The sequence below is a fragment of the Spinacia oleracea genome, chromosome 4 (genome assembly GCF_020520425.1).
Source record: "Spinacia oleracea cultivar Varoflay chromosome 4, BTI_SOV_V1, whole genome shotgun sequence".
Taxonomy (NCBI): Eukaryota; Viridiplantae; Streptophyta; class Magnoliopsida; order Caryophyllales; family Amaranthaceae; genus Spinacia; species Spinacia oleracea.
This window is the reverse complement of record NC_079490.1, coordinates 64,747,697-64,775,350: the sequence shown is the minus strand read 5'-3', so window position 1 is coordinate 64,775,350 and position 27,654 is coordinate 64,747,697. Positions and strand designations below refer to the sequence as shown.

General features: G+C 40.6%; 2 protein-coding genes and 1 non-coding gene across 3 annotated transcripts; 2 read left to right on the top strand and 1 right to left on the bottom strand.

Annotated features, from left to right (window-relative positions):
• Positions 1 to 19,918: 19,918 nt before the first annotated feature.
• Positions 19,919 to 20,024, bottom strand: LOC130460426 (small nucleolar RNA R71). Its single transcript, XR_008920297.1, has one exon. It is a non-coding gene; the product is annotated as a small nucleolar RNA R71 (small nucleolar RNA).
• Positions 20,025 to 20,804: 780 nt separating this feature from the next.
• Positions 20,805 to 21,902, top strand: LOC110775838 (uncharacterized). Its single transcript, XM_056841801.1, has 2 exons — positions 20,805 to 21,312; positions 21,424 to 21,902. Exons 1-2 carry the CDS (start codon positions 20,805 to 20,807, stop codon positions 21,900 to 21,902), a joined length of 987 nt encoding a protein of 328 aa, XP_056697779.1.
• Positions 21,903 to 25,860: 3,958 nt separating this feature from the next.
• LOC110775837 (uncharacterized) lies at positions 25,861 to 26,286 on the top strand. Its single transcript, XM_021980432.2, has one exon. The coding sequence runs from the start codon at positions 25,861 to 25,863 to the stop codon at positions 26,284 to 26,286; it is 426 nt and encodes a 141-aa protein (XP_021836124.1).
• Positions 26,287 to 27,654: the final 1,368 nt, after the last annotated feature.

The following is a 27,654-nucleotide window of genomic DNA, read 5'->3' as shown; positions in this document are numbered from 1 at the left end:
CTGGCAGCTTCACTGGACGCTGGCGTGAGCTGGCGTTTAGTAGCAGCTTCTTCTATTTAAACGCCTAATTCTGAGCATTATGGGGAGTCAAAATCAAAACACAACGTCGTGATACAAAAATTTCCACTCAAATCAAAATACAAAAATCCTCCAAAATCACATACAATTTCCAAGTTCTAAGCTATTGGGAGCTATAAAAGGAATTCTTGCCTAAACCTAACTAGGTAATTCCGAATCCCAACCCTAATCACTCATGTTTCTTTGATTTTCTCTTTAAAAAATGATTAGTAAGTTTGCATTTTTAATCCTAAAAGTGTCACTTACAACAATCATACATTTCTTATAAAATACAAACTTTATGTAATACAAAAATGCACACTTTCTAGATTCACTGATGTTCAAAGTTATTTGTCATCACTTCTTTGAACTAGAATCACCTTCAAAACACGGAGTAATCAAAGATGATGCCTTTCTAATGTTTAAGGGTTTAATCTTTGAGATTCAAGACTCCACTTTTCAAATTTCAAGTTCAAGTTTCAAGATCCAATAATGTTTAGGGTTGTTTGCAATCACTTCCCTAAACTAGGATCATTTCAAAATAAGAGCACATCAAAGATCAAACCTTTTCAACATTAAAAGGTCCAATCTTTGAGATTCAAGACTCTTAAGTTCAATGTTTCAATTTCAAGTTCAATATTTCAATTTCAAGTTCAATATTTCAAGTTCAAGTTCAATATTTCAAAGTTCAACATTTCAAGTTCAATATTTCAAGTCTAATATTTCAAGATTCAAACTTTTCAAGTTCAAGATATATGTTCAAAATATGACACTTTAGGTCGAGCAACTTGACCTAAAGTAGAGATTTTTGCTTTGAATCAGTGTCGGGCGCACTTATTTTTAAGGAGTTGCTTGGCGTTCGGATCTCATGTACTAAGATTCAAGTTCAATATCGCACTTTCAATTACGCAATTTCAATACCGCACTTTCAATTATGCAATTTCAATTCCGCACTTTCAATTATGCAATTTCAATTCCGAAACTTTACTTGCCTAGTCCTTCTAGGCAATGTGGTTCTACTTCCTAGTCCATTTTTAGGTGGTCTTGTACTTTACTAATTTTGCATCTATTTTCCATTGTGATATTGCTTTACTTGCTTATTGCTTTCATCACCTAACATGCTAAATACAACAAAATACAAGGTTACGCCACGCTTAACAAAGATAATTTCTTGGACAAACCGATCTTAGGTTTCCTTAAATTAACTTTAAAGCAAAGTGACCACAATACAAAGTAGAAATTCTATTTGTTCTAAATTCAAACCCAGATAGTCTATACTAGGGTATTTTCGAAAATGTTGTGTCACGCATTTGAATCATTTTGAAAGCTCGCGGAATAATTTTTGGTGGCGACTCCTTCAAAATACAAAGATACAAAGGTTCTAACCCCCCCCCCCCCCGTAGGAAGGGAAAGCAACGTACAAAAAACCCCCCTACAGTTTGTAATTCTGATTTTTTCTAGCAATGAAGTAGAGAGAATTGTTGTACAAACTTTAAAGTAATAAACATAGATTATATTCCATAAATATTTTTCTTTTCATAGTATCTTTACAAAAAGTGATTCCACGTAAATGTTTGTGTACAAAGGCCACAATTGATGCACCTAACTTAAAGCAATAAGCAGCTTCACAAAAACTGACTGGTCCTCACTGATTATGATCTATACTTCACAAAACATGATTGTACTTAACTATGTGCATCAATACTTCCCAAAAAAGGGACAACAACTAACCAATTCATTCCAATATACGCAGACATTATGCAATTCTCTTTGACATCCTAGTCTTAGCTGGCCCCTAAGAATTACTTGCTCCTTATGCCGTGTATTTTTTATTCCCAAAATCTTCTCCTCCACTCGTACAGGTCCTTAAACTGTTAGCCACTTCTTTGCAGTTTCCACATTTTAGTGAGCTATTCCTCTTCCCGTACTTACTGCATTTTCCCCTATTTTTCACCACTTAGGAGGTATGTCTGCTGCATTTTTAATTAGTGGATGTTGAATGGTAGGGAGATCAAAAGCAGGCGATTGACTTGGATCTGGCATGGGGTGAATGTGTTCGCCATAAGTCAGTTTGTGCATCACCCTTGAAGAAAGGGGAGACGAAGCCAATAGGGTTGAGTCTTTGGTTGTAAATAACCCTAAATCCATGCTTGTAAAGCATTACAAGAATTTTCCACTTCCCACGCTTACAACTCCTAGTTGCTAACCAAATTTGGAATAAACATGCCCATCTCTGACCTCAAACTCCCTAACTCCACAAGAAGAATCATAAAAGAACTTGGACTCCGCAGTTCTTTCTTCCAACTGCTAACTTACGTCCTCCGTGCGTTCACCTGCCTCCATGTTAGTTTCCTTGTCAAACCTAGCCTCCATCATTTTCATGCATCAACGTCAGATTTCTATACTAAAGGATATATGTCCTTGCTGCGCATTTAATGTATTTAATACAAAGTCTAATAAATGAGGTTAAAAGTAATTAACGAGTTAATTATATATATTTAGTGAGATCAAGTGATCGGGGCCTAACTAGAAGCCGTTTCAGATCAAGTGCAATTAATATTAATATTAATGACACAACTTACTCTTGATTGAACCCGTCGGGTCTCACAATTATTATGTGAACAAAAAAATCATTTAGGTGAATATATTATTTTTAGTAAATACTTTAATAGTAAAAAATTGTGTCTGAATCAGAGATATTGTCGGAAATGAAAATATGGTTTGAATCAAAGTATTTCCGGAAATGGAAATATGGTTCAAATAAAAAATAATATCGGAAATGGAAATATTGGTCAGACTCGAAAATATTACCGAAAACGAAAATATTGTTCGAATCGGAAAACAAACCGGAAACACAAAGCTCGATCCATCAACAGGAAGCATGGGTCAAAGGCCGCGTGCATCGCATCTCATGGACGAGGAAATTAAATTCCATGAGCTGGCCGCAAGGCCAGTCCCATGGGCGAGCCACGGGCACGCAAGCCAGCGCACTCGTTCGATGGACAAGCAACATGCAAGCGTGCGCCAGCCCAGTGCCAGCGCAGCAGCCCACACGCATATGGTCTAGCCCATGAGAATTGCTTAGGCGTAAAGGTTAGTTGCGCGGAAATTAACTCGGGCCACAAGCAAGGCCGTTCGACCGAATGGCTTCTTAGAGTTTGTTCATTTTCCCTAAACTTCCTAAAGTGTTAATTAGGGCTTTTGGATCCTGGGGTTTTCCCATTCTTATAAATATAGGCATATGGCCATAATATTTATCACTTGAGTTTTCACTGATTGCCTATCAACTAAAAGACATATCCCAAATTAAATCTATGCCTTACATTGCGATTCAAAGCTAATCTAATTATGGCAGTTTCAAACATACTTTAGACTACTACTAAAGGGCGACATTTGGAGTCCTAAACTCGTTCTTGTAAAGTTTAGGAGCACCTAGGGAAAGGCACACATCATAAAGTATGTTCCCAATAATTTTCTTATTGATTATATGAAATGTACATGTTTCTTAGAACTATAGATTTACTCCGCATGACGATTGGATTAACCTAATAGTGGTATCACGAGCCTCTTGTATAATTAAATAAATTAAATTCTGGCGACTCCACTAGGGAGTTCCTGATTTCAACTTCGAAAATACGAGCAGACCTTGAGCATCAAGCCACTGATCTGCTTAAGTTCTGGATGCCAGCGCTGGCGCCAGGCGCAGGCCCCTGCGCCAAACGCCACTGCCGGCATCCAGCACAGTGGCTCACAGTGGCTTGCTACCCACGTTTGCTCAAGTTTTCAAGTGGGAGTCAGTCTGTCTTTGAATTTTGTGTTAGGTTATGATACATATGACAATTCATAAATCATGCGGAAACAACCATTAAGCCGGGAATACATATTATTTACACATAATCATTTAGCATAGTTTAGATGCATACTCTTTGTTGCGTGCCTTCCCTAGCTGCGCCCGAACCGAACAAGAACAAGTCTTTAGGACTCCAAGTGTCGTCCCTCCGTAGATAGTCCACAGCACGTCCGGATCCGCCTTAAGATTGACCAACTAGAATCGCCCCTAAGGTACTATAAATTTTCGGCACTTTTGAGCAAGATGTGTGACTGAATTTTTCTCTCAAAAACTCACTTTGAATACTTGAATAACTCGTTATAAATTGTGAACCCAGGCCACATATTTATAGGGGTATGGAAAGAGAATTGGAATCCTATTAGGATACGAATTAATTAAATTAGAATTATAATAAAACTCTTATTTAATTAATTTATCAAATAGAATTAGGAATTTAATCATTAAACGAATTCTACACGTTTTAGGTTTCGTATGCGAACACAAACACTTACGCGAGCATGACCCGCAAGTGTGCAGGCCATGCCCGCGCACAGCCCACACGGCCGCACGGCCCACGCGAGCTACAAGCCCACGCGAGCTGCAGCTATGCTCGCAGCCCACTGCTCGCAGCTGCGCGCGCTGTGCGCGCTGCCACGGCCTGCTGGGCGTGGCCTTGCGCTGGGCCTGGCGTGGCCTTGGCTGTTCGTGTGGCGCGCTTGGCTTGCTGGGCGATGGCCTGGCTTCGTGCTGGGCCCTCGTCCGGCAGGCCTCGTCCGATGCTTATTCGTACGATACGTTTCCGATTAAATTCCCGATTCCGGAATATATTTCCGATACGAACAATATTTAATATTTTCGATTCCGGAATTAATTTCCGTTTCGAACAAATATTTAATATTTCCGTTTCCGGAATTATTTTCCGATTCTGACAATATTTTCGTTTCCGGCAATATTTCCGTTTCCGGCAATATTTCCGATTCCGGCAATATTTCCATTTCCGATAATATTTCCCGATACGTACCATGTTTCCGTTTCCGGCAACATCTACGACTCGGATAATATTTATATTTCCGATACGATCCATATTTCCGTTTCCGGCAATATCATCGTTTCCGGAGTATTCATTTCTTGCCTGTGACGATCTCAGCTCCCACTGAAACCAAGATCCGTCGATTCCGAATATCCATAGTTGGAGTATTTAATGCCATTAAATACTTGATCCGTTTACGTACTATTTGTGTGACCCTACGGGTTCAGTCAAGAGTAAGCTGTGGATTAATATCATTAATTCCACTTGAACTGAAGCGGCCTCTAGCTAGGCATTCAGCTCACTTGATCTCACTGAATTATTAACTTGTTAATTAATACTGAACCGCATTTATTAGACTTAACATAGAATGCATACTTGGACCAAGGGCATTATTTCCTTTAGTCTCCCACTTGTCCTTAGGGACAAGTGTGCATTTCCTAATTCCTTTGTCGCTCGATGCTTGCTCTTGAACATAAGGTAGGAGTTGTCATCCTTATTATGTCCAGAGGTGTTCCTCGGTTTCAGAGTTCAACTGATCAAATAAACAGATAATCATAGCCTATGATTCATCCGAGCACGACCATGCATTTCACAGTTTCTAGCTCTCCGAGTGGCCTTGTACAACTTTTAAGCATCTCATCCCGATTTATGGGAGGACAATCCCAATCTTGTGATCTTGAGATTAGACTTCGTTTGATAGGTGATTACCTGAGCGTTGCCTTTATAGCCTCCTTTTACGGTGCGACGGTTGGTCAACGTCAAAGCAACCAGTTCTCAAACAAGTAATCTCAAATCACTCAGGTATTGAGGATTTAGTGTCTAATAATTTTAATGAAATTTACTTATGACAGATTTTCATCTCTTACAGTAAAGTTTCATAGGTCTTGTCCGATACTAGTCTTCCCAAAGTAAGTATCTATGCAAATGATTATGACATTGCCATGTCCACATAGTTCAAGAAACAGAACTACTAGTCATCTTGCATTCTAATCGTCTAATGTTTTCTATACGTCCAATTTTATAGAAAACTCCGACTAGGGACCATTTTCAACCTTTGACATTCAAGTTCACTTGATAGACATTTCTTAGTCAGAGGACTGGTCCTGATAGTCTATCTTGAATATATCGTCAAATTGAAGGGACTCATCATTTAATAAACCACAAATTAAATGGAAAAATGAATTCTTTTCATTTATTGTGAATGATTAACCAATAATGTTTTACAAAGATTTAACCTCTAAAACTTTAAAACATTAAACAGAGACATCAAAGCCATTCTCCAATATGCTTGATTCCCATAGCTGCAGTGTGCGAGTTGTGCTTCGCCTGCGGCAGAGGTTTAGTTAATGGATCTGATATGTTGTTATCAGTACCAATTTTGCTTATCTCGACTTCTTTTCTTTCAACGAACTCTCGTAGAAGGTGAAATCTACGAAGTACATGCTTGACTCTCTGGTGGTGTCTAGGCTCCTTTGCCTGTGCAATAGCTCCGTTATTATCACAATACAGGGCTATTGGTCCTTTAATGGAGGGGAGTACAACGAGTTCACCTATGAACTTCCTTAGCCATATAGCTTCCTTTGCTGCTTCATGTACAGCAACGTACTCCGCTTCAGTTGTAGAATCCGCAATGGTGCTTTGCTTAGCACTTTTCCAGCTTACTGCTCCTCCGTTGAGGCAGAAGACAAACCCAGATTGTGATCTGAAATCATCTTTGTCGGTTTGGAAACTTGCGTCCGTATAGCCTTTAACAATTAATTCATCATCTCCACCATAGACCAGGAAGTCATCTTTGTGCCTTTTCAGGTACTTCAGAATGTTCTTGGCAGCAGTCCAATGCGCCTCTCCTGGGTCTGACTGGTATCTGCTCGTAGCACTGAGTGCGTACGCAACATCCGGGCGTGTACATATCATAGCATATATTATTGAACCAATCAATGATGCATATGGAATCCCATTCATTCGTCTACGCTCATCAAGTGTTTTTGGGCACTGAGTCTTGCTTAGAGTCATTCCATGAGACATGGGTAGGTAGCCTCGCTTGGAGTCCGCCATCTTGAACCTATCAAGCACCTTATTGATATAAGTGCTTTGACTAAGTCCAATCATCTTTTTAGATCTATCTCTGTAAATCTTGATGCCCAATATGTACTGTGCTTCTCCTAGATCTTTCATCGAAAAACATTTCCCAAGCCAAATCTTGACAGAGTTCAACATAGGAATGTCATTTCCGATAAGTAATATGTCGTCGACATATAATACTAGGAAAGCAATTTTGCTCCCACTGACCTTCTTGTATACACAAGATTCGTCCGCGTTCTTGATGAAACCAAAGTCACTGACTGCTTCATCAAAACGTATATTCCAGCTCCTGGATGCCTGCTTCAATCCGTAGATTGACTTCTTTAGCTTGCATACCTTTTTAGCATTCTTTGGATCCTCAAAACCTTCAGGCTGTGTCATAAACACAGTTTCTGTTAAAACGCCGTTTAAGAAAGAAGTTTTGACATCCATCTGCCATATTTCGTAATCGTAATATGCAGCGATTGCTAACATTATCCGAATAGACTTTAGCATTGCAACTGGTGAAAAGGTTTCATCGTAATCCACACCGTGGACTTGCCTGTAACCTTTTGCAACCAATCTAGCTTTGAAAACTTCAAGTTTCCCATCCTTGTCCTTTTTCAGTTTGAAAACCCATTTGCTTCCAATGGCTTGGTAGCCATCTGGCAAATCGACCAAATCCCATACTTGGTTTTCAGACATGGAGTCTAATTCATATTGCATGGCTTCCTGCCACTGCTTGGAGCTAGGGCTCGTCATAGCTTGTTTGTAAGTCGCAGGTTCATCACTTTCAAGTAATAGAACGTCATAGCTCTCGTTCGTCAAAATACCTAAGTACCTTTCCGGTTGAGATCTATATCTTTGCGATCTACGCGGGGTAACATTTCTAGATTGACCATGATTCTCACCAGATTCTTCTAAAGATCTCTGAGTTTCATCCTGAATGTCATCTTGAGCATTCTCTAGAGTTTGTTGTTCGACTCGAATTTCTTCGAGGTCTACTTTTCTCCACTTGTCATTTTGGAAATGTGATCTTTCTCCAAAAAGACACCATCTCGAGCAACAAACACCTTTTTCTCAGATGTATTGTAGAAGTAATACCCCTTTGTTTCCTTTGGATAGCCCACAAGGATACATTTGTCAGATTTTGGATGAAGTTTGTCTGAAATTAATCGTTTGACTTATACTTCACATCCCCAAATCTTAAGAAAAGACACATTTGGAGGCTTTCCAAACCATAATTCGTATGGAGTCTTTTCGACAGCTTTAGACGGAGCTCTATTTATAGTGAGTGCAGCTGTATTTAGTGCATGTCCCCAAAATTCTAATGGAAGTTCGGCCTGACCCATCATTGACCTGACCATGTCTAGCAAGGTTCTGTTCCTCCGTTCCGACACACCGTTCCATTGTGGTGTTCCAGGAGGAGTCAATTCTGATAGAATTCCACATTCTTTCAAATGGTCATCAAATTCATAGGTCAGATATTCACCGCCTCTATCAGACCGCAGTGCCTTAATCTTCTTGCCTAATTGATTCTCTACTTCACTCTGAAATTCCTTGAATTTGTCAAAGGATTCAGACTTATGCTTCATTAGGTAGACATAACCATATCTACTGAAGTCATTAGTGAAAGTGATAAAGTAGCTGAAACCACCTCTAGCATTTGTACTCATTGGTCCACATACATCTGTATGGATTAAACCCAATAGTTCATTTGCTCTTTCTCCAACTTTAGAGAAAGGTTGCTTTGTCATTTTGCCAAGTAAACATGATTCGCATTTACCATAATCCTCTAAGTCAAATGGTTCTAGAATTCCTTCCTTTTGAAGTCTTTCTAAGCGTTTCAAGTTTATATGGCCTAATCGACAATGCCACAGATAGGTGAGATCTGAATCATCCTTTTTGGCCTTTTTGGTATTTATGTTATATACTTGTTTGTCGTGATCTAATAAATAAATTCCATTGACTAATCTAGCAGATCCATAAAACATCTCTTTAATTAAAATAAAACGAACAACTATTGTCTTTTATTAAAAAAGAAAATCCCTTAGCATCTAAGCAAGAAACTGAAATGATGTTTTTAGTAAGACTTGGAACATGGAAACATTCTTCCAGTTCCAAAACTAGCCCGGAGGGCAACGACAAAAAGTAAGTTCCTACAGCTAATGCAGCAATCCGTGCTCCATTTCCCACTCGTAGGTCAACTTCACCCTTGCTTAACTTTCTACTTCTTCTTAGTCCCTGTGGATTGGAACATAAGTGTGAGCCACAACCTGTATCTAATACCCAAGAAGTTGAATTAGCAAGTATACAGTCTATAACGAAAATACCTGAAGATGGAACGACTGTTCCGTTCTTCTGATCTTCCTTTAGCTTCAAGCAATCTCTCTTCCAATGCCCCTTCTTCTTGCAGTAGAAGCATTCGGATTCAGAAGTGGGTTGACTGACCTTCCTCTTTACAGATTTGGCGCCAGTTTGCTTAGTTGGGCTGGCCTTGTTGCCACCTTTCTTAGCATTCCTCTTCTTTCCAGATTTCTTGAACTTGCCCCCACGCACCATAAGCACATCCTGCTTATCACTTTTGAGCGTCTTTTCAGCGGTCTTCAGCATACCGTGAAGCTCAGTGAGCGTTTTGTCCAGACTATTCATACTGTAGTTCAGTTTGAACTGATCATACCCGCTATGAAGAGAATGGAGGATGGTGTCTATAGCCATTTCCTGAGAAAATTGTTGATCCAGCCGACTCATATTCTCAATGAGTCCAATCATTTTGAGAACATGTGGACTTACGGGCTTGCCTTTCTTAAGCTTGGTCTCAAGAATTTGCCTATGAGTCTCGAATCTTTCGACTCGAGCCAGATCTTGGAACATGTTCTTCAACTCACTGATGATTGTGAAAGCATCTGAGTTGATGAACGTTTTCTGCAGATCCGCACTCATGGTGGCGAGCATTAGACATTTCACATCCTTGTTGGCATCAATCCAACGATTGAGGGCTGCCTGAGTGACCCCGTCGCCTGCGGCTTCGGGCATCGCCTCATCTAGGACATACTCCTTTTCTTCCTGCATAAGAACTATTTGCAAGTTCCTTTGCCAGTCAAGGAAGTTTTTCCCGTTCAACTTCTCCTTTTCGAGAATTGATCGAATGTTGAATGAATTGTTGTTTGCCATATTAAAAACTACAATTGAAAAGAATAAACAAATAAATAACCATTCACAGTTTCTCTTAATAAACTTAAATTCTAGCATACATGCATAATTCAATGTTTATTAAGCATTTTATTCAAGTTATGTGTTCCGGCAGGTGTGAATAAAATGATTCCAAGATCCTAAAATCATTGAAGAACTAAGCACTGTTTGTCGACTTAATCCTAAAACATCTTAGGTAAGCAAAAGCCTTTTGCTAATAGTCTAGAAACTATTCTTGGTTGATAGGTACGTCTAAGAACTTATTAGGTAAACCTATCGATTTTGCCACGACATAAAAGGACTCCTTACTTATATCGCTGAGTTTCACCAAAACTAACATGTACTCACAATTATTTGTGTACCTTGCCCCTTTAGGACCAATAAGTAACACCTCGCTGAGCGAAAACTATTACTAGATTGATGTAAAGGATATCCAAGCAAGTGTATATTTTGGCATGGCACCTTTTAACTTAATTTTTAAGTTTGGAACTTAAGGCTCTTACTATGTTGGTTAGATTTTAAGCGAACTAAAATCCTTAATCATGCAACATAATCAAGCCACAATCTTATGCATAATTAAGACATATTTAAAGCAATAAATAACTTAAAGCATGCATAAGATAAATGTGATCTAGTATGGCCCGACTTCATCTTGAAGCTTTGACTTCAAAGTCCGTCTTGAAAATCTCCGTGGGAGCCACCATTTTCTTCAAATAGGATAAGCTATAATTAAAACTAATTACAACTATTTGATGGTACGCAGACCATATTTAAATTGAAAAACAACTTTGGTACTTTAGACCAATTACATTCAAATTAATGGTACGCAGACCATATTTTCTATCCTATTTGGGCCATACTAGTCACTTCATAACCTGCAAAACAGTACATATACAATATATATACCATTCACCCATTCATTATCATGAATGGCCCACATAGCTGGTTAGTAAAACACATTATGCATCACGTAAACATTTGCAGCAATTAATCAAGGGCACCAATAATCTACCAATTATTCAGTCCTTATTAATTCTAATCAAGTTGTTTTAACCTTAAGGATTCGTAGACCTAATCAAGAGTTTATGACTAAAAAGCGCTCCCACTTAAACCAATAAATTCATATGCTTTACTAATTTTAAACATAAAAATGTATTTCAAGTCTAACCGGAAACATACAAATTTAATTAAAATTTAAAGCCCATATAAATTTATAATTGAATCCAAAAATTTTAATTTGATTTCAGTCGTATTTAAATTAATTCATGATTTTAATTTTAGTAAAATGATTAGAATAAATAAAATTTATTATAATTACAATATTCAAAATTAAAATCCAAGAAAATAATTTAAATTATTAATTTTAAAATTAATTGAAATTACGTAAACTGAAAATTTCAAATTAAACATTCAAAACGATCGTAATGCAAACACCCTACGCATCGCACGCCCATGGGCCACACGCACACAGCCATCGCTGGCCATGTGCGCGCAGCCCATGCGCTCGTCGCATAGCTGCTGCATCTACCCATCGCAAGCCATCGCACAAGTTGGTGCTCGCTGCGCGCGCGCCAGCGCTCGATGCACGCGAGCCATCGCTCGCTGTGCGCGCTCGCCAGCGCTTGCTGCGCGCGCTCCAGCGCTCGATGCACGCGAGCCATCGCTCGCTGTGCGCGAGCAATTGCTCGCTGCGCGCGATCGACGCTGGGCGCAGCGCTCGTGGCACGCGAGCTTGCGCTCGCTGCGCGCGAGGCTGCGCGCGCTTGCGCGAGGCAGTGCGCGTTGTGGCGCAGCTCGCTTGCTGCCCACACGCGACTACCGTGCCTTGCCTTCGCCCATGCCCATTCGTCCATAGCTCGTGGCCCACGACACAAGGCAGGGCTGCTGCCTTGTGCTCGTGCACCATGCCCTTGCTCATTGCATTCGTGCCGCACGGGCGACGAGCTCCCTTGCTCGTCGTCGCATGCCCGCACTATACAACACCCCTTAAGGGTAACACGAAGCGTCCATTGCTTTGTTCGTGCAAGTTATATGAACGAATCGCATAAAAATTTAAAATTTATATTTAAAATTAATGACAAATTAATAAATTAATATTAATTTCATAATTTTAGGGCGAAAAAATCGAAAATTTATTATTCAATTGATTTCCGATTATCATGGATTCAAGCCTAGGTCATAAAAATTTAAAATTTATCATAAATTTACAATTTTTATGGTGGTTTTTAATCATAGGTTTCTAATTAAATTATAATTAATTATGAAAATCAAATTAATTCTAAATTATTCTAATTTTTAACTAATTAATCATAATTACAAATTAGATTGCATAATTAACAAGGCTAGGCATTCAAACTTGTTAAACATATACAGCAGGTCAATCAAAAATTCAAGATTTATCAACAAGAATCGCAAATATTTAATTTAACATCTTAAATTTACGAAATTTTGCATTCGAAAAACTAAAACCTTCGAAAAGTCATAGTTAGGCTTCGAATTTGAGAATTCTGGGTTCGGCAGAAAAAAAAGTTTTTGTCAAAATTTTAGAATGCCTTTTACATGCGGAATTGACACAAAAATCAATCGATTTGGATGAGTAACGAAGAAACTGCCGAAAAACTGCGTACGTATAATTAAATAAACGCAATTTGCAATTAATTAACAATTACGAAAATTAATCACCCCTTTTAATTCTTGCAAATTTGTAATATTTAACCATGTTCATGCAATTTAGATTATGAAAATAATAAGAGGCTCGTGATACCACTGTTAGGTTATGATACATATGACAATTCATAAATCATGCGGAAACAACCATTAAGCCAGGAATACATATTATTTACACATAATCATTTAGCATAGTTTAGATGCATACTCTTTGTTGCGTGCCTTCCCTAGCTGCGCCCGAACCGAACAAGAACAAGTCTTTAGGACTCCAAGTGTCGTCCCTCCGTAGATAGTCCACAGCACGTCCGGATCCGCCTTAAGATTGACCAACTAGAATCGCCCCTAAGGTACTATAAATTTTCGGCACTTTTGAGCAAGATGTGTGACTGAATTTTTCTCTCAAAAACTCACTTTGAATACTTGAATAACTCGTTATAAATTGTGAACCCAGGCCACATATTTATAGGGGTATGGAAAGAGAATTGGAATCCTATTAGGATACGAATTAATTAAATTAGAATTATAATAAAACTCTTATTTAATTAATTTATCAAATAGAATTAGGAATTTAATCATTAAACGAATTCTGCACGTTTTAGGTTTCGTATGCGAACACAAACACTTACGCGAGCATGACCCGAAATATGCAGGCCATGCCCGCGCACAGCCCACACGGCCGCATGGCCCACGCGAGCTACAAGCCCACGCGAGCTGCAGCTATGCTCGCAGCCCACTGCTCGCAGCTGCGCGCGCTGTGCGCGTTGCCACGGCCTGCTGGGCCTGGCCTTGCGCTGGGCCTGGCGTGGCCTTGGCTGTTCGTGTGGCGCGCTTGGCTTGCTGGGCGATGGCCTGGCTTCGTGCTGGGCCCTCGTCCGGCAGGCCTCGTCCGATGCTTATTCGTACGATACGCTTCCGATTAAATTCCCGATTCCGGAATATATTTCCGATACGAACAATATTTAATATTTTCAATTCCGGAATTAATTTCCGTTTCGAACAAATATTTAATATTTCCGTTTCCGGAATTATTTTCCGATTCCGATAATATTTCCGATTTTGACAATATTTCCGATTCCGGCAATATTTCCGATTCCGGCAATATTTCCATTTTCGATAATATTTCCCGATACGTACCATGTTTTCGGGACGACACTTGGAGTCCTAAAGACTTGTTCTTGTTCGGTTCGGGCGCAACTAGGGAGGGCACGCAACAAAGTGTATGCATCTAAACTATGCTAAGTGATTATGTGTAAATAATATGCTTTCCTGGCTTTATGGTTTTTCCGCATGATTTATGTTTTGTGATATGAATCATAACCTAACATGGCTAACTTCGAGTTCTAGCTTTTCCAAAACCATTAGCCTCCAAATAGGAAACCAACCCCCTAGGAGCATCACTCAAGCCTCATGCATCTAAAATCGCCGATTTAAGGTCTTTTAGGAGTGCCACTCCATTTGATTCAAAACCCTCAAACACGCCTCACGCACAAATGCCAAATTCAAATTCAATCCAACGGCGTCATAATGCCGGATTTTCTAGTCCAAATCTCGAGTTTCAAATTTAAAATTCAATCCAACGGCGTCATAATGCCGGATTTTCTAGTCCAAATTTCGAGTTTCAAACTCGAAATTCAATCCAACGGCGTCATAATGCCGGCTTTTCTAGTCCAAATCTCGAGTTTCAAATTCAAAATTCAATCCAACGGCGTCATAATGCAGGATTTTCTAGTCCAAATTCCAAATTCAAAATTCAAGTCCAACGACGTCATGCCGGATTTTCTAGTTCAAGCATTCAAATCTTCAAATTCCATCTTTCGAACCTCAAATTCAAGTTGCCAATTCCAATCTTAAACATCAAATTCAAGTACCCAAACTCATGCCGGCGTAATGCCAACTTTTCAATTCAAGCTTCAAGACCAAATTCCTAAGTTCAAACTTTCAAACTTCAAGTCCCATACTCAAAATTTCTAGTTCCGAATCCATGACGGCATAATGCCGACTTTTCCATTCCATATTTCAAACCGCAAATTCGAAGTTCTAAATTCAATCTTCCAAATCTCAAGTTCCCTATTCGAAACTTTTCAATTCCAAATCCATGATGGCGTAGCACCGGATTTTCCTCATTCAATTTAAAATTCAAAATTCCATGACCAAACATTTCAAAATTCCAAGTCCACGGCGGCATGATGCCGGACTTTCGAAATTCCAAATCCAATGTCTCAAATCCATGGCGGCATAATGCCGGGATTTTCAAAACTCTAAGCCTCATACCCTATACAAAAATGCGTCTTTTCCATTTCAAAGTTTAAACTCCGAGACAAATTCAAATTTCAAATTCATCTTCAAGCTACAAAAAAAATCCTTGTCTTCCATTGCTCCCAAATACAAAATTCTAAATACTTCCAATAGGTTGAAATTCCCGAAAAATACTTCGAATTTCAATGGGTTGAAAATCCCCCGAAATAGTACAAGTCCAATTGTCTAACGGGTTCAAAATCCCCTAAAATACTTCGAAATCCAGCAGGTTGAAACTCCCCTAAAATAGTCCAAATTCTACTCCGGGTTGAAATTCACCTAAAATATTCCAAAATCTAATGGGTTGAAATTCACCTAAAATATTGACTGGTTGAAATTCCCTTATAATAATACAAAATCAATTCCCTTTCAATCGGGTTGAAACTCCCCTGAAATAATACAATATCCAATCTCCAAAATATTTCCAATAGGTTGAAAATCCCTTGAAAAAATACAAGTCCAAATTCTCAATGGGTTGAAATCCCCCTAAAATAGTCCGAGTTCAATATTCCATGTTCTAGTACAAGGAGGAAGCCTCCACAAAAGAATGAAGCTCCTCTCAACTATTTCCGACAGGTTGCAAATCCCGAATGCAAATACAAAATCCAAAATCCCGAATCTTCAGAGTGACACTTAGAGTAAAGTCTAGGTCTCATTCATTTCATGCATATCATATCATGTCTCGGGAAGTCCAAGTTCTAAAGATCAAAATCATGTGGTAATTGGGTGCTCGGACTCATTCTCTCATAATCCTATTCAAGATGACTTCACTAGCAGCGGCCGTAGCAGAGCTCTATGAACGTATTGAAGAAGCTGAGGCTCGCATAAGGGCTCTCGAAGATATATAATCAAGAAACTCTCTCCCATGTTGTGGGTCTTTTCAAGGTAGAGGAAATCTTTCATAACCAAAGGCCTGTACCGCACCCTGTACAACCAAGTGAAGGGTCGGAGTCTAGGATTGTTATCGGATTGCCTCAAGAAGAAGTTTGTGGGATATGGGCCAGCGATGATGAAGACACATATCAGGACCCTCCTATTGAGAACATCTCTGACGATGAATGCCGAGAAATTGTGAGCGTTGTCTGGTACTTGGACCCTAAGGCAGAAAACAGTGTTCAGGTCATGACCAGATCCGGTCGAATTCATGAGCCAGTCAACAGAACGACACCGGCAGCTAACATCCCTCTTCCCACCAAAGAGAATCCTTTTATCAAGCAATTGAAGCGCACTAAGGCAGAGGTTAATATCTGGCAACTCATGGCTTGATCCGTGGAACATCGCACTGCTCTAATCAATGCTCTTGTCAAGTTGAATGTCACCCAAGAAGTCACTCCTAACGAGTTGGTCGGGTTACTTATGAATCTGGAAGAAGGAATTACCTTTAAAAATGAAGACCTCCCACCTGAGGGGCAAGCCATCACAAGGATCTCTATCTGACTGTTGAATACAAAGACAAAATCATCACAATGACTCTAGTGGACAATGGGTCAGCCATCAATGTGTGTCCTCTTCGCACTGCTGAGAATTTGGGTTTCACCCCTAGTGACTTTTCTTGTTCCTCCCAAGGTTTTCGCGCCTAACAACACTCGTCGGGAAGCAATGGGAACTCTCACTCTTCTACTTCGAACAGGCCCAATCGAGCGCAAAGTGAGCTTTCAAGTGCTCAACATCAAAGCAAGTTTCAATCTCATTTTGGGGAGAACTTGGATCCATGACCTCAAAGCTGTGCCATTCTCGCTCCATCAGAAAGTCCGAATGGAGGTCCAAGGAAATGTCATTACAATAAAAACATCCCATCCAAGAACCAAGATAGCCGACAAGGCTCTGATATTCATAGAACATGATGACAATGAAGAAGACCTTTGGGGGTTCAGTGTCGAAGTTGGAGCCATTGATTCTAAAATGAATCCCATGGCAAGGCGCATGATGATCAAGCGTGGGCGCTTCTTGGGCACTACTCTGCCACCGCCTACCGAGTCTCCTTTCAAGACTCATGGACAGATTGACTGTTGTTGTCTAGGATACAAGCCGACTAAGTTCGATAACAAGCAGCAAAAGGCTAAGCTAAGAGCCCGTCGAATTGGCAATGATCAAGTCATAATACCTCCCCATCAACGTACACTCAATGGCAATTCACAAAAGAAGGATAGGATGACTTGTACTTTGACTTTCCAGAGCCTTTCTACGACACTTCAAGAGGGATTCTATTGAAGGAAATAATGCCCTTGGTCCAAGTTAATAATGTTAAGTCTAATAAATGCGGTTCATTGTTAATTATACAAGTTAATAATTCAGTAAGATCAAGTGAACTGTATGCCTAGCTAGAGGCCACTTCAGTTCAAGTGGAATTAATGATATTAATCCACAACTTACTCTTGACTGAATCCGTAAGGTCACACAAATAGTACGTAAACGGATCAAGTATTTAATGGTATTAAATACTCCATCTATGGATATTCGGAATCGACGGATCTTGGTTCCAGTGGGAGCTGAGATCGTTGATGAATCATATTTGTATAGGGTATTTTAGGCTCATTTAGGTTGCATTTCTAGACATTTCTCTCATATTAGTTGCATTTAGAGTCATTATTGCATAAGTCGTCATTATCGTACTCTATTACGCTCCGTTTGTGTTTTCTTTGATATTTCAGGTGATTTTGCAATCATTTGGATGTTTCTGGAGATTTAGAGGTGGGTCGAATGACTATCGGATGGTTCGTATTGAAAACGTCGTGTTTGATTAGAAAATGAAGTTTTCGGAAATGATTTGCGGAATCGACCATCGAGGCAATTCGTTATTTTGGATGACATGGGGCTAGTTTCCGATGCTCGTCATAAAATCTCGGCAATGTGGGAAGCATCGTCACAACATCGTACCTGAATCGTGTAATGTGCCCACAGCGAAGCGCTTTATGCCCACATCTAGAGCGTTGTGGCCGCACCCAGCCCGCAGCACCCCGTCGCTTCACTAAATAACGTCTGCCATGCTCACAGCGAAGTGCTGCGCCCACAGGGCATATCCACTTCTTCGATGCGCCCACAGCCAAAGTGCTGCGCCCACAGCCCAAGTGCTTTGCCCACATCGCACTCACGCTTCACTAAGCAATTGTTGGCCTGCTCACAGCGCAATACTGCGCCCACAGTGCGCCCAAGCCGACGAAATACCATATTGCGTATGTCTCTCTCGCCGTCGGGTTTTCATCGCCACGTCATCACACTATCGACCAATCATTGACGATTTCTATTTTTATTTTCTCATTTATTTATCTATTATTGTTTCAGAAATAGAAAGCCTATAAATATTGAAAGGAATTATATTCCTAGGGGTCTCTATGTTATTATTTTTCTTCCTTAGAATTTTAAGAACGCTTATTACTTTTCTCTCTCCATTGTCGAACGTTATTTTTTCTGATTTCATTCATTCATCAATCGTAGGTAATTTCATAATTTCTCTTGCTTGCTTTAATTCAAATTTATTATTTTCGTTCCTTAGATTAATTCGTTCGTTGATTATGAATTCCATTCTTTTTTTTTTTTCATGATTGTTAAATTAGTTATGAGTGAGTAGTCTTTTTCTAGGGTTAAGTAAGGGAAGCCATGTTTATACCATAATCGTTATGCATTAAAGTTTGTTAATTTATAGATTATGATTGAGTAATTCCAATTGATTTGTTCTTAATCGTTGATTCATGTTATCGGCCAATTTCATGGATTAATTATCTAGCTAATAGGAATTAGAATCGAAAGATCGTGTTTTTAGAGGCTTTGTACAATTGGCAATTCTGATTATGTTAGCGATCGTACTGCATATGTTGAATTGAAAGTGTTAAGACCCGACCGTAGGATTAGCATGTACTTTCATTACTCGGCCTAGTTTATTTGTTGTCGAATTGAATTGTGTTCTTGGATTGGTATAAGCATGGTGAACCGAACATACGCCCTAGACCTTTAATTCATTGATAAATTACGCATTTTTATTATTGCTTTAGCTTTACTAGTTAATACTAAAAATCAACTTTCGTTATTGAAATAGTTCGTATAGTTGGGCAAAAACTAATTGAACCTGTCTCCCTATGGGATCGACCCGTATTTGCTAAGTATCTGCTAACAACAGATACCGTGCACTTGCGGTATCACTTTTTAATCTATCAAGTTTTTGGCGCCGTTGCCGGGGAGACGGCTAGATTCTATTAGTTTTAGTTTGATTATTTGAACTGTTTCCATTGTCTCATTGGAACTCTTAGTTCCAATTGAGGCAAATCTCACTGCATTTTCTTTCGTTGTTGTTTATGCCCAAGTTGGCCAGAACGGGTACCTTGGTTCCTCCCGATCCCGATCTTGGAAAGACCCTTCGTCAACTAAAAAAGCAACATAAAAAGAAGAAGCAGTCAGGGTCCCAAGACTCACAGACTCCACCGAGTCACACGATGTCTAAATCCCTGAAATCATATGGGGTTCCTTCCTCGAATAGTGTTCCGACTGGGCTCACAATGCCAACTATTGATGCAGTTAACTTTGAGATCAAGCCCGCTCTAATCTCCATGGTCTCACAAAGTTAATATGGTGGCCATCCATCTGAGGAACCCACCAACCATTTGCAGAGGTTCAACCAACTGTGTGGTACTATCAAGCATCAAGGGGTCACTCAAGACCAATTGAAAGTCATGTTGATTGGTTTAGCCTTCGTGATAAGGCTCAGACATGGTTGAATGATGTCAAGGAGACAAAGTGGAGTGCTATTTCGCAGGCCTTTCTAGAAGAATTCTTTCCACCCACCAAGACTGCTGAAATAAGGCATAAGCTAACTACATTCACTCAAGAACCTGGTGAATCACTTCGAGAAGCCTGGGATAGATTCAAGGCTTTGCAGCGGTCGTGTCCGCATCACAACATTGAAAAATGGTTCTTGGTTCAAATTTCTATGGTTTGCAAGATGAAACAAAGAACACGGTTGATTCTGCTGCTGGGGGTGTTTATATTGACAAAGAAGTGGATGCAAGTTATGATTTTCTTGCCCATTTAGCTGCCAACCATTACAGTACCACCAGAACCATATCTAAGAAGGGAAAATTGGATGTCGATGCTTATGCTCCATCGTCCTCATAAGTGGCAGCCTTGAACCTGAAGATTGATTCTTTGAAGGCTCCTCAGTCTGGTACTCCCCCAATGAGTATCAATGCTATGTCTAGTGTAGCTCCAGTGACAACTTCTTACTGCGAAGTATGTGGAATTCAAGGTCACTTTGGTCATGAGTGCTCTTATAGTTTGCAGGATACCACACAAATGGAGCAAGTGAATGCTTTTTAACAGAGGCAACCTAATGACCCATATTCCAATTCATATAATCCTGGTTGGAGGAATCATCCTAATTTCTCATATCGGGGAAACAATGTTCAGAATCCTCAACCCTAGCAACAATGGTCGCAACCACAGTTCCATCTACCTCAACCACATGTTGCTAGGCCTCCATTTCAACAAGGAGCCTCACATAATGCTCCCCCGGGGTTTAATAGGCCCCTGCATCAAGGATATCAACAACCCCCTCAAAGCAGTGCTACTCCAAAGACTAACATGGGTGATCTGTATAAGCTTATTTCAAATATGCAGAAGACCGCAGAGATAGCTCAAAAGAACCATGATGAGAGCATCAAATAGTTCAAGAATCAGAATAGAATGTTGGAGAATCAAGTTGCTCAACTTGCTGACACTCTATCTCAAAGGCAACCGGGTACACTACCAGGGCCACCTACTCCGCCCCATAATAGAGAAAGTGCCAACGCTATCACTCTTAGAAGTGGCACTAAATATGATGGACCCCCGATGCCCATTGATGATGCAACTTTTGCTAAGGAGAACACAGATGGACCAGAGAAAGCAATTTTTGTAGAGCCTAAAGTCCCGAAAGTTGATAATGCTGATGATGTTGGCGCAAATAAGGGGAAAGAGAAGATTGCTAATTCTCTCCCTATTGTGCATAAGTTGCCTTTCCCTCACCGGATGCAGAAAACCAAGGTCGATCAACAACTTGGTAAGTTCTTGGCAATGGTCAAGAATCTTGAGGTAACGGTCCCTTTTACCGATTTAATATCTCAAGTTCCTGTTTATGCAAAATTTTTGAAAGAGATGATCACTAAGAAAAGGGATTATGGTGGTGTGGAGAGAGTCGCTCTAACTGAAGAGTGTAGTGCCATATTGCAAAATAAGTCTCCACCCAAACTTAAGGATCCATGTAGTTTTTCCATCCCCTGTCATGTAGGTGCATTGTTCATTGATAAAGTATTGTGTGATTTAGGTGCAAGTGTGTCTGTCATGCCCCTTTCTGTCTGTAATAGGTTGAATATGGGAAAACTAAAATGCACACAAATCACGTTGCAAATGGCAGATCGTTCTATAAAGTATCCCTTGGGTATTTTGGAGGATGTTCTTGTCCGGGTGGGGAAATTTAAAATTCCTGTTGATTTTGTGGTGCTAGATATGGAGGAGGATAGTCAAATTCTCATAATTTTGGGTAGGCCATTTTTATGTACTGCAGGTGCTGTTATTGATGTCAAGTCTGGGTCTCTTACTTTGAGTGTTGGTGATGATACTGTTACTTTTAATCTAACTAATGTTGTGAAGTCTCCTATGCTTGAGAATACTTGTTGCAGGATTGACATTGTAGAAGAGATTTCTCTAAACAACATCCCTAGGATGTTGTATGATGATCTATTGCTGGCGACTCTCACCTTGGAGGCCCGAAAAGGAGAAGGGATGTTGAGATTGATTCCTTGATCTCGGATTTAGATGGAAGTGAAGCTGAGAAGGTCGATGGTTTTGAGGTATTAGAAAATGTTTGCTCTATTTCCGAGCCACAGGTAACGAAGGTAGAACTAAAACCATTACCATCTCACCTTAAATATGCATTTCTTGATGATAATGAGGATTTTCCTGTGATAGTTAATGCTGCACTCGATGATAGCTAGCTTTCTAAGCTTCTGACCGTGCTACATATGCACAAAAAGGCAATCGGGTATAGCATTGGCGATCTCAAGGGCATTAGTCCTGACTTTTGTATGCATAGAATTAATTTGGAAGCAGATCACCGCCCTCGCATGCAGCCACAACGTCGTTTGAACCTTAATATGCAAGATGTGGTGAGAAAAGAGGTAGTGAAACTACTTGACGCGGGCATCATCTATCCCATTTCAGATTCTAAATGGGGGAGCCCGGTGCAAGTCGTTTCCAAGAAGGGGGGGACAACGGTTGTTAAGAATGATAAGGATGAGCTTATCCCCACTCGTGTTGTTACAAGTTGGCGTATGTGTATAGATTATAGAATGTTGAATACAACCACCTTGAAGGATCACTTTCCCCTCCCCTTTATTGATCAGATGCTAGAAAGATTAGCAAAACACAACTTTTTCTGTTATTTGGATGGATATTCAGGTTTCTTTCAGATTCTCATTCACCCAGACGACCAGGAAAAGACGACGTTCACTTGTCCTTATGGAACTTTTGCATACCGCAGAATGCCGTTTGGCTTGTGCAACGCCCCTGCTACATTTCAAAGGTGTATGATGGCCATTTTTTCTGACTTCATCGAGGATATCATGGAGGTATTTATGGATGATTTTAGTGTTTATGGTTCTGACTTTGATGTATGTTTGCATAATCTTTCTAAAGTGCTTAAACGTTGTTCTAACGTGAATTTGGTATTGAACTGGGAAAAGTGCCACTTTATGATCAATGAAGGAGTGGTACTTGGTCATCTTATTTCTGAGCGTGGCATCCAAGTTGACCGAGCAAAAATTGAGGTGATTGAGAAACTTCCCCCTCCAGTGAATGTCAAGGGAGTGAGGAGTTTTCTCGGTCATGCGGGTTTCTATCGATGTTTCGTAAAAGATTTTTCTAAAATCGCGAAACCCCTTACTCAATTATTGCTCAAGGATGCCACATTTGAGTTCACTTATGCTTGTTTGGAGTCTTTTGACAGGATTGAGAAAGCATTGATAACTGCTCCAATCATTCAGCCTCCGAATTGGGATTTGCCGTTCGAAATTATGTGTGATGCGAGTGATTATGCTGTTGGAGCAGTGCTTGGCCAAAGAAAGAACAAGGTGTTGCATGCCATCTATTATGCAAGCAAAAACTTGGATGGAGCTCAGATGAATTATGCTACTACTGAGAAAGACATCTTTGCGGTTGTTTATGCTCTTGACAAATTTCGGACGTATCTTGTTGGTTCGAAAGTCATTATACACACTGATGATGCCGCTTTGAAGTATTTGTTGGCCAAGAAAGAGGCCAAACCGAGACTTATTCGATGGATTCTTCTTCTTTAGGAGTTTGATTTGGAGATTCGGGATAAGAAGGGTGCTGAGAATGTTGTTGCAGATCATCTCTCTCGGTTGAAATTTCAATCTAGCACAGACGGGCCTATCAATGATTCGTTTCCTGACGATCATCTATTCTCTGTGTCTACTCAATCCCCATGGTATGCGGACTTTGCAAACTATTGTGTTGGTGGCTCCCACCCTCCGGAGTTGACATATCAACAACGTAAGAGATTCTACCATGATGCTAAGCGGTACTTTTGGGACGATCCACATTTGTATCGGAAGTGTGCCGATGGTATGTTTCGTAGGTGTGTGGCGGATTGGGATACACACGGTGTTCTTAAGCATTGCCACAGTTTGCCTTCTAGCGGTCATCTTAGTGCTATTCCGACCGCCCATTGAACTCTCCAAAGTAGTTTCTATTGGCCTTCTATATTCAAGGATGCCCGCTTCTTTTGCAATGCATGCGACGAATGTCAACGAACGGGCAACATTTCGAAAAGGCAAGAGCTACCACAGACCGGAATTCTTGAGGTTGAACCATTTGATGTATGGGGCATTGATTTTATGGGACCGTTCCCTTCTTCATGTGGGAATCGGTACATCTTGGTTACCGTTGATTATGTTACAAAGTGGGTGGAAGCTATTGCATCGCCAACCAACGACTCTAACGTCGTTAAGAAGCTTTTCAAGAAAATCATCTTTCCGCGCTTCAGAGTCCCAAGGGTCGTGATTAGTGATGGGGGTTCCCATTTTCATCAACGGACTTTTAAGGCTCTTCTGAAGAAGCACGGGGTTACTCAAAAGGTTGGCATGGCTTATCATCGTCAAACGAGTGGCCAAGTCGAAGTTTCTAATCGACAGATCAAGAGAATTCTCGGAAAAGTGGTCAACAAGTCTCGAAAAGATTGGTCGTTGAAGTTGGATGACACATTGTGGGCGTTGCACACGGCCTACAAGACTCCGTTAGGGATAACTCCGTATCGGTTGGTTGTTAGGTTATGATACATATGACAATTCATAAATCATGCGGAAAAACCAGGAAAACATATTATTTACACATAATCATTTAGCATAGTTTAGATGCATACTCTTTGTTGCGTGCCTTCCCTAGCTGCGCCCGAACCGAACAAGAACAAGTCTTTAGGACTCCAAGTGTCGTCCCTCCGTAGATAGTCCACAGCACGTCCGGATCCGCCTTAAGATTGACCAACTAGAATCGCCCTTAAGGTACTAGGAATTTCGGCTAGTGTTTGCAAGTGTATGGTTAATTTTATTTCAAAAACTTACCCTTTGAATACTTCAATCGTTCGTATAAATTATGAACCTAGGCCCTTATTTATAGAGGTTTGGAAAGGGAACTGGAATCCTAGTAGGATACGATTTAATTAAACTTAGAATCCTACAAGGACTCTATTTAATTAAATAATCCTAATAGGAATAGGAATTTAATCATACATCAAATCCTAATAGTTTTAGGAATTATGCATGGACACAAACACACACACGAGCATGACCCGCCAGCATGCAGGCCATGCCCGCGCACAGCCCACACGCCCACGAAGCCCATGCGAGCTACCGCAGCCCACGAGGCTGCCATGGCCTAAGCTGCGCGCTGGGCCTGCCTTGCGGTAGGCCTGCCGCAGCCTTGGGCTGTGTTGTGGCGCGCCATTGCTTGCTGGGCGATGGCCTGGCTTCGTGCTGGGCCTTCGTCCGGCAAGCCTCGTCCGATGCTTATTCGTACGATACGCTTCCGATAAAATTCCCGGTTTTCGGAATTCATTTCCGATACGAACAATATTTAATATTTCCGATTCCGGAATTAATTTCCGTTTCGAACAAATATTTAATATTTCCGTTTCCGGAATTATTTTCCGATTCCGATAATATTTCCGATTCTGACAATATTTCCGTTTCCGGCAATATTTCCGATTCCGGCAATATTTCCATTTCCGATAATATTTTCCGATACGTACCATGTTTCCGTTTCCGGTAAACTTGGATAATATTTATATTTCCGATACGGTCCATATTTCCGTTTCCGGCAATATCATAGTTTCCGGAGTATTCATTTCTTGCCTGTGACGATCTCAGCTCCCACTGAAACCAAGATCCTTCGATTCCGAATATCCATAGATGGAGTATTTAATGCTATTAAATACTTGATCCGTTTACGTACTATTTGTGTGACCCTACGGGTTCAGTCAAGAGTAAGCTGTGGATTAATATCATTAATTCCACTTGAACTGAAGCGGCCTCTAGCTAGGTATTCAGCTCACTTGATCTCACTGAATTATTAACTTGTTAATTAATACTGAACCGCATTTATTAGACTTAACATAGAATGCATACTTGGACCAAGGGCATTATTTCCTTCATTGGTGTATGGCAAAACTTATCATTTACCGGTTGAAATGGAATATCTCTCTAATTGGGCCGTCAAGGAGATCAATATGGATTTAGAAGCGGCAGGTGAAGCGAGACTTCTTCAATTGAATGAACTAGATGAACTTCGGTTTGAAGCTTACGAGAATCATAGGCTCTATAAGAAGCAAACGAAGAAGTTTCATGATAAGATGATCCAAAAACGAGAGTTCAACATCGGTGATAAGGTCTTGCTTTACAATTCACGATTACGGCTTTTTTCCGGAAAGCTTAAATCTAGATGGTCCGGGCCATTTACTAGCACCGAAGTCAAGGAACATGGAGCTATTGAGGTTGCTAGTGAAAATGGCACCAAATTCAAAGTGAACGGTCAGCGTTTGAAGCTATACACTGAAGGAGCGTTTATCGGAAAATTGGAGATGATCTATCTCTCCGATCCACCCATCGACGCTTGATTTTTGAGGTTTGGAGTCAAGCTAATGACTTAAAACGAGCGCTTATCGGGAGGCAACCCGATCTCTAACTCTCTCTCATTTCAATTTTTTTTTCCAAATATTTCTATTTTATTATTTCTTTTTTTGATTTATTTGGTTAATTTAATTTATTTTTAGGTTATTTTATTTTTAGTTTAGTTTTTCGTTCATCGTTTTTATTTATTTATTTTGTTTGTTTCATTTTACTAACGAAACTAACATTTGTGTCTAGTGATGTTTGGGTCTATTTTGATGGTTTTGTAGGCACGAGATCAAGTTTTTAGTGTTCAATTCAGGTAATTCCGGAGTTTCGATGCATCGATAAGCCACGCTAGGAGCAAGTGGCAACAAGAATTGTGGCCACAGCGCAAGGCGCGCATGAACCGCTTGCCCCTTTCCCTCGCTTGCGCGCGCAGTCTCGCCCCGCAGCCAGCCCACCCTGCATCTCTCGCTGTGGGCGCAGCTACCCCGCAGCCTATGCAGGAACTCTCTCGCCCGTGTCTGTCATGGTGGCAGCACTCTACTGTGGCCGCAGCGCAAGGCGCGCACACCTTCCTCGATGTGGGCGCAGCTACCCCGTAGCCAGCCCACCCCCATCCCTTAAGCGTTTCTGCCTTGCCCGCAGCAGCCAGCTGTGGCCGCAACTCGTACACCCCCTTCGTATATAAACAAAAATAAAATAAAAAATATAACCGCCCACCCTCTCTCTCCCTCTTCGAACCCGCGACCCACACCCACATCACCTTATCCACCGAACCGCCAGCAACCACCGGCGGTAATCTGTCGTTGCACCACCATCATCTAATCGGCGTTCTGCCGGCACCAAACCACCAACCGCCCACCTTCGCAACCCCCACAAGTCGTCCCTCTCCTGCCGTTTTCCCCTCTCACCCACGCAACAAGCATCACACCTCCCTGCCACCACCCTCGTCGGCCTCACCCACAACCGTCGCACGGCCTTGCACCGGCGGTCGGCGCGCCCCCCTACTCCAGCTTCCTTAACCACCTTAAACGCACCCCCTTTTCCCAATAAATCACAAACCCTAACCTTTCAATCAATTTGGGGGTTTTTGCTATTTTGTTAATTGATGCAATTGAGTGACATCTGGGCATTATTGGAGCATACTACAATTGGTTTTCAATCATCTAATTGAATTCATTGCTTGGAATTGGTGTAGGTGAAAACTTCTCTTCAGTTAATTTCACTTTTGCCTCTACTTTGTCATATTTGGGAGATTTTGTTGCCTCTTTCTTGGTGTTGGAGATTAATTGATTGATTATTTTGAGTTTATTGTGGCAATTATTCATTCATAATAATTGATCGAATACTTGATTGTTCTTGTCACAATT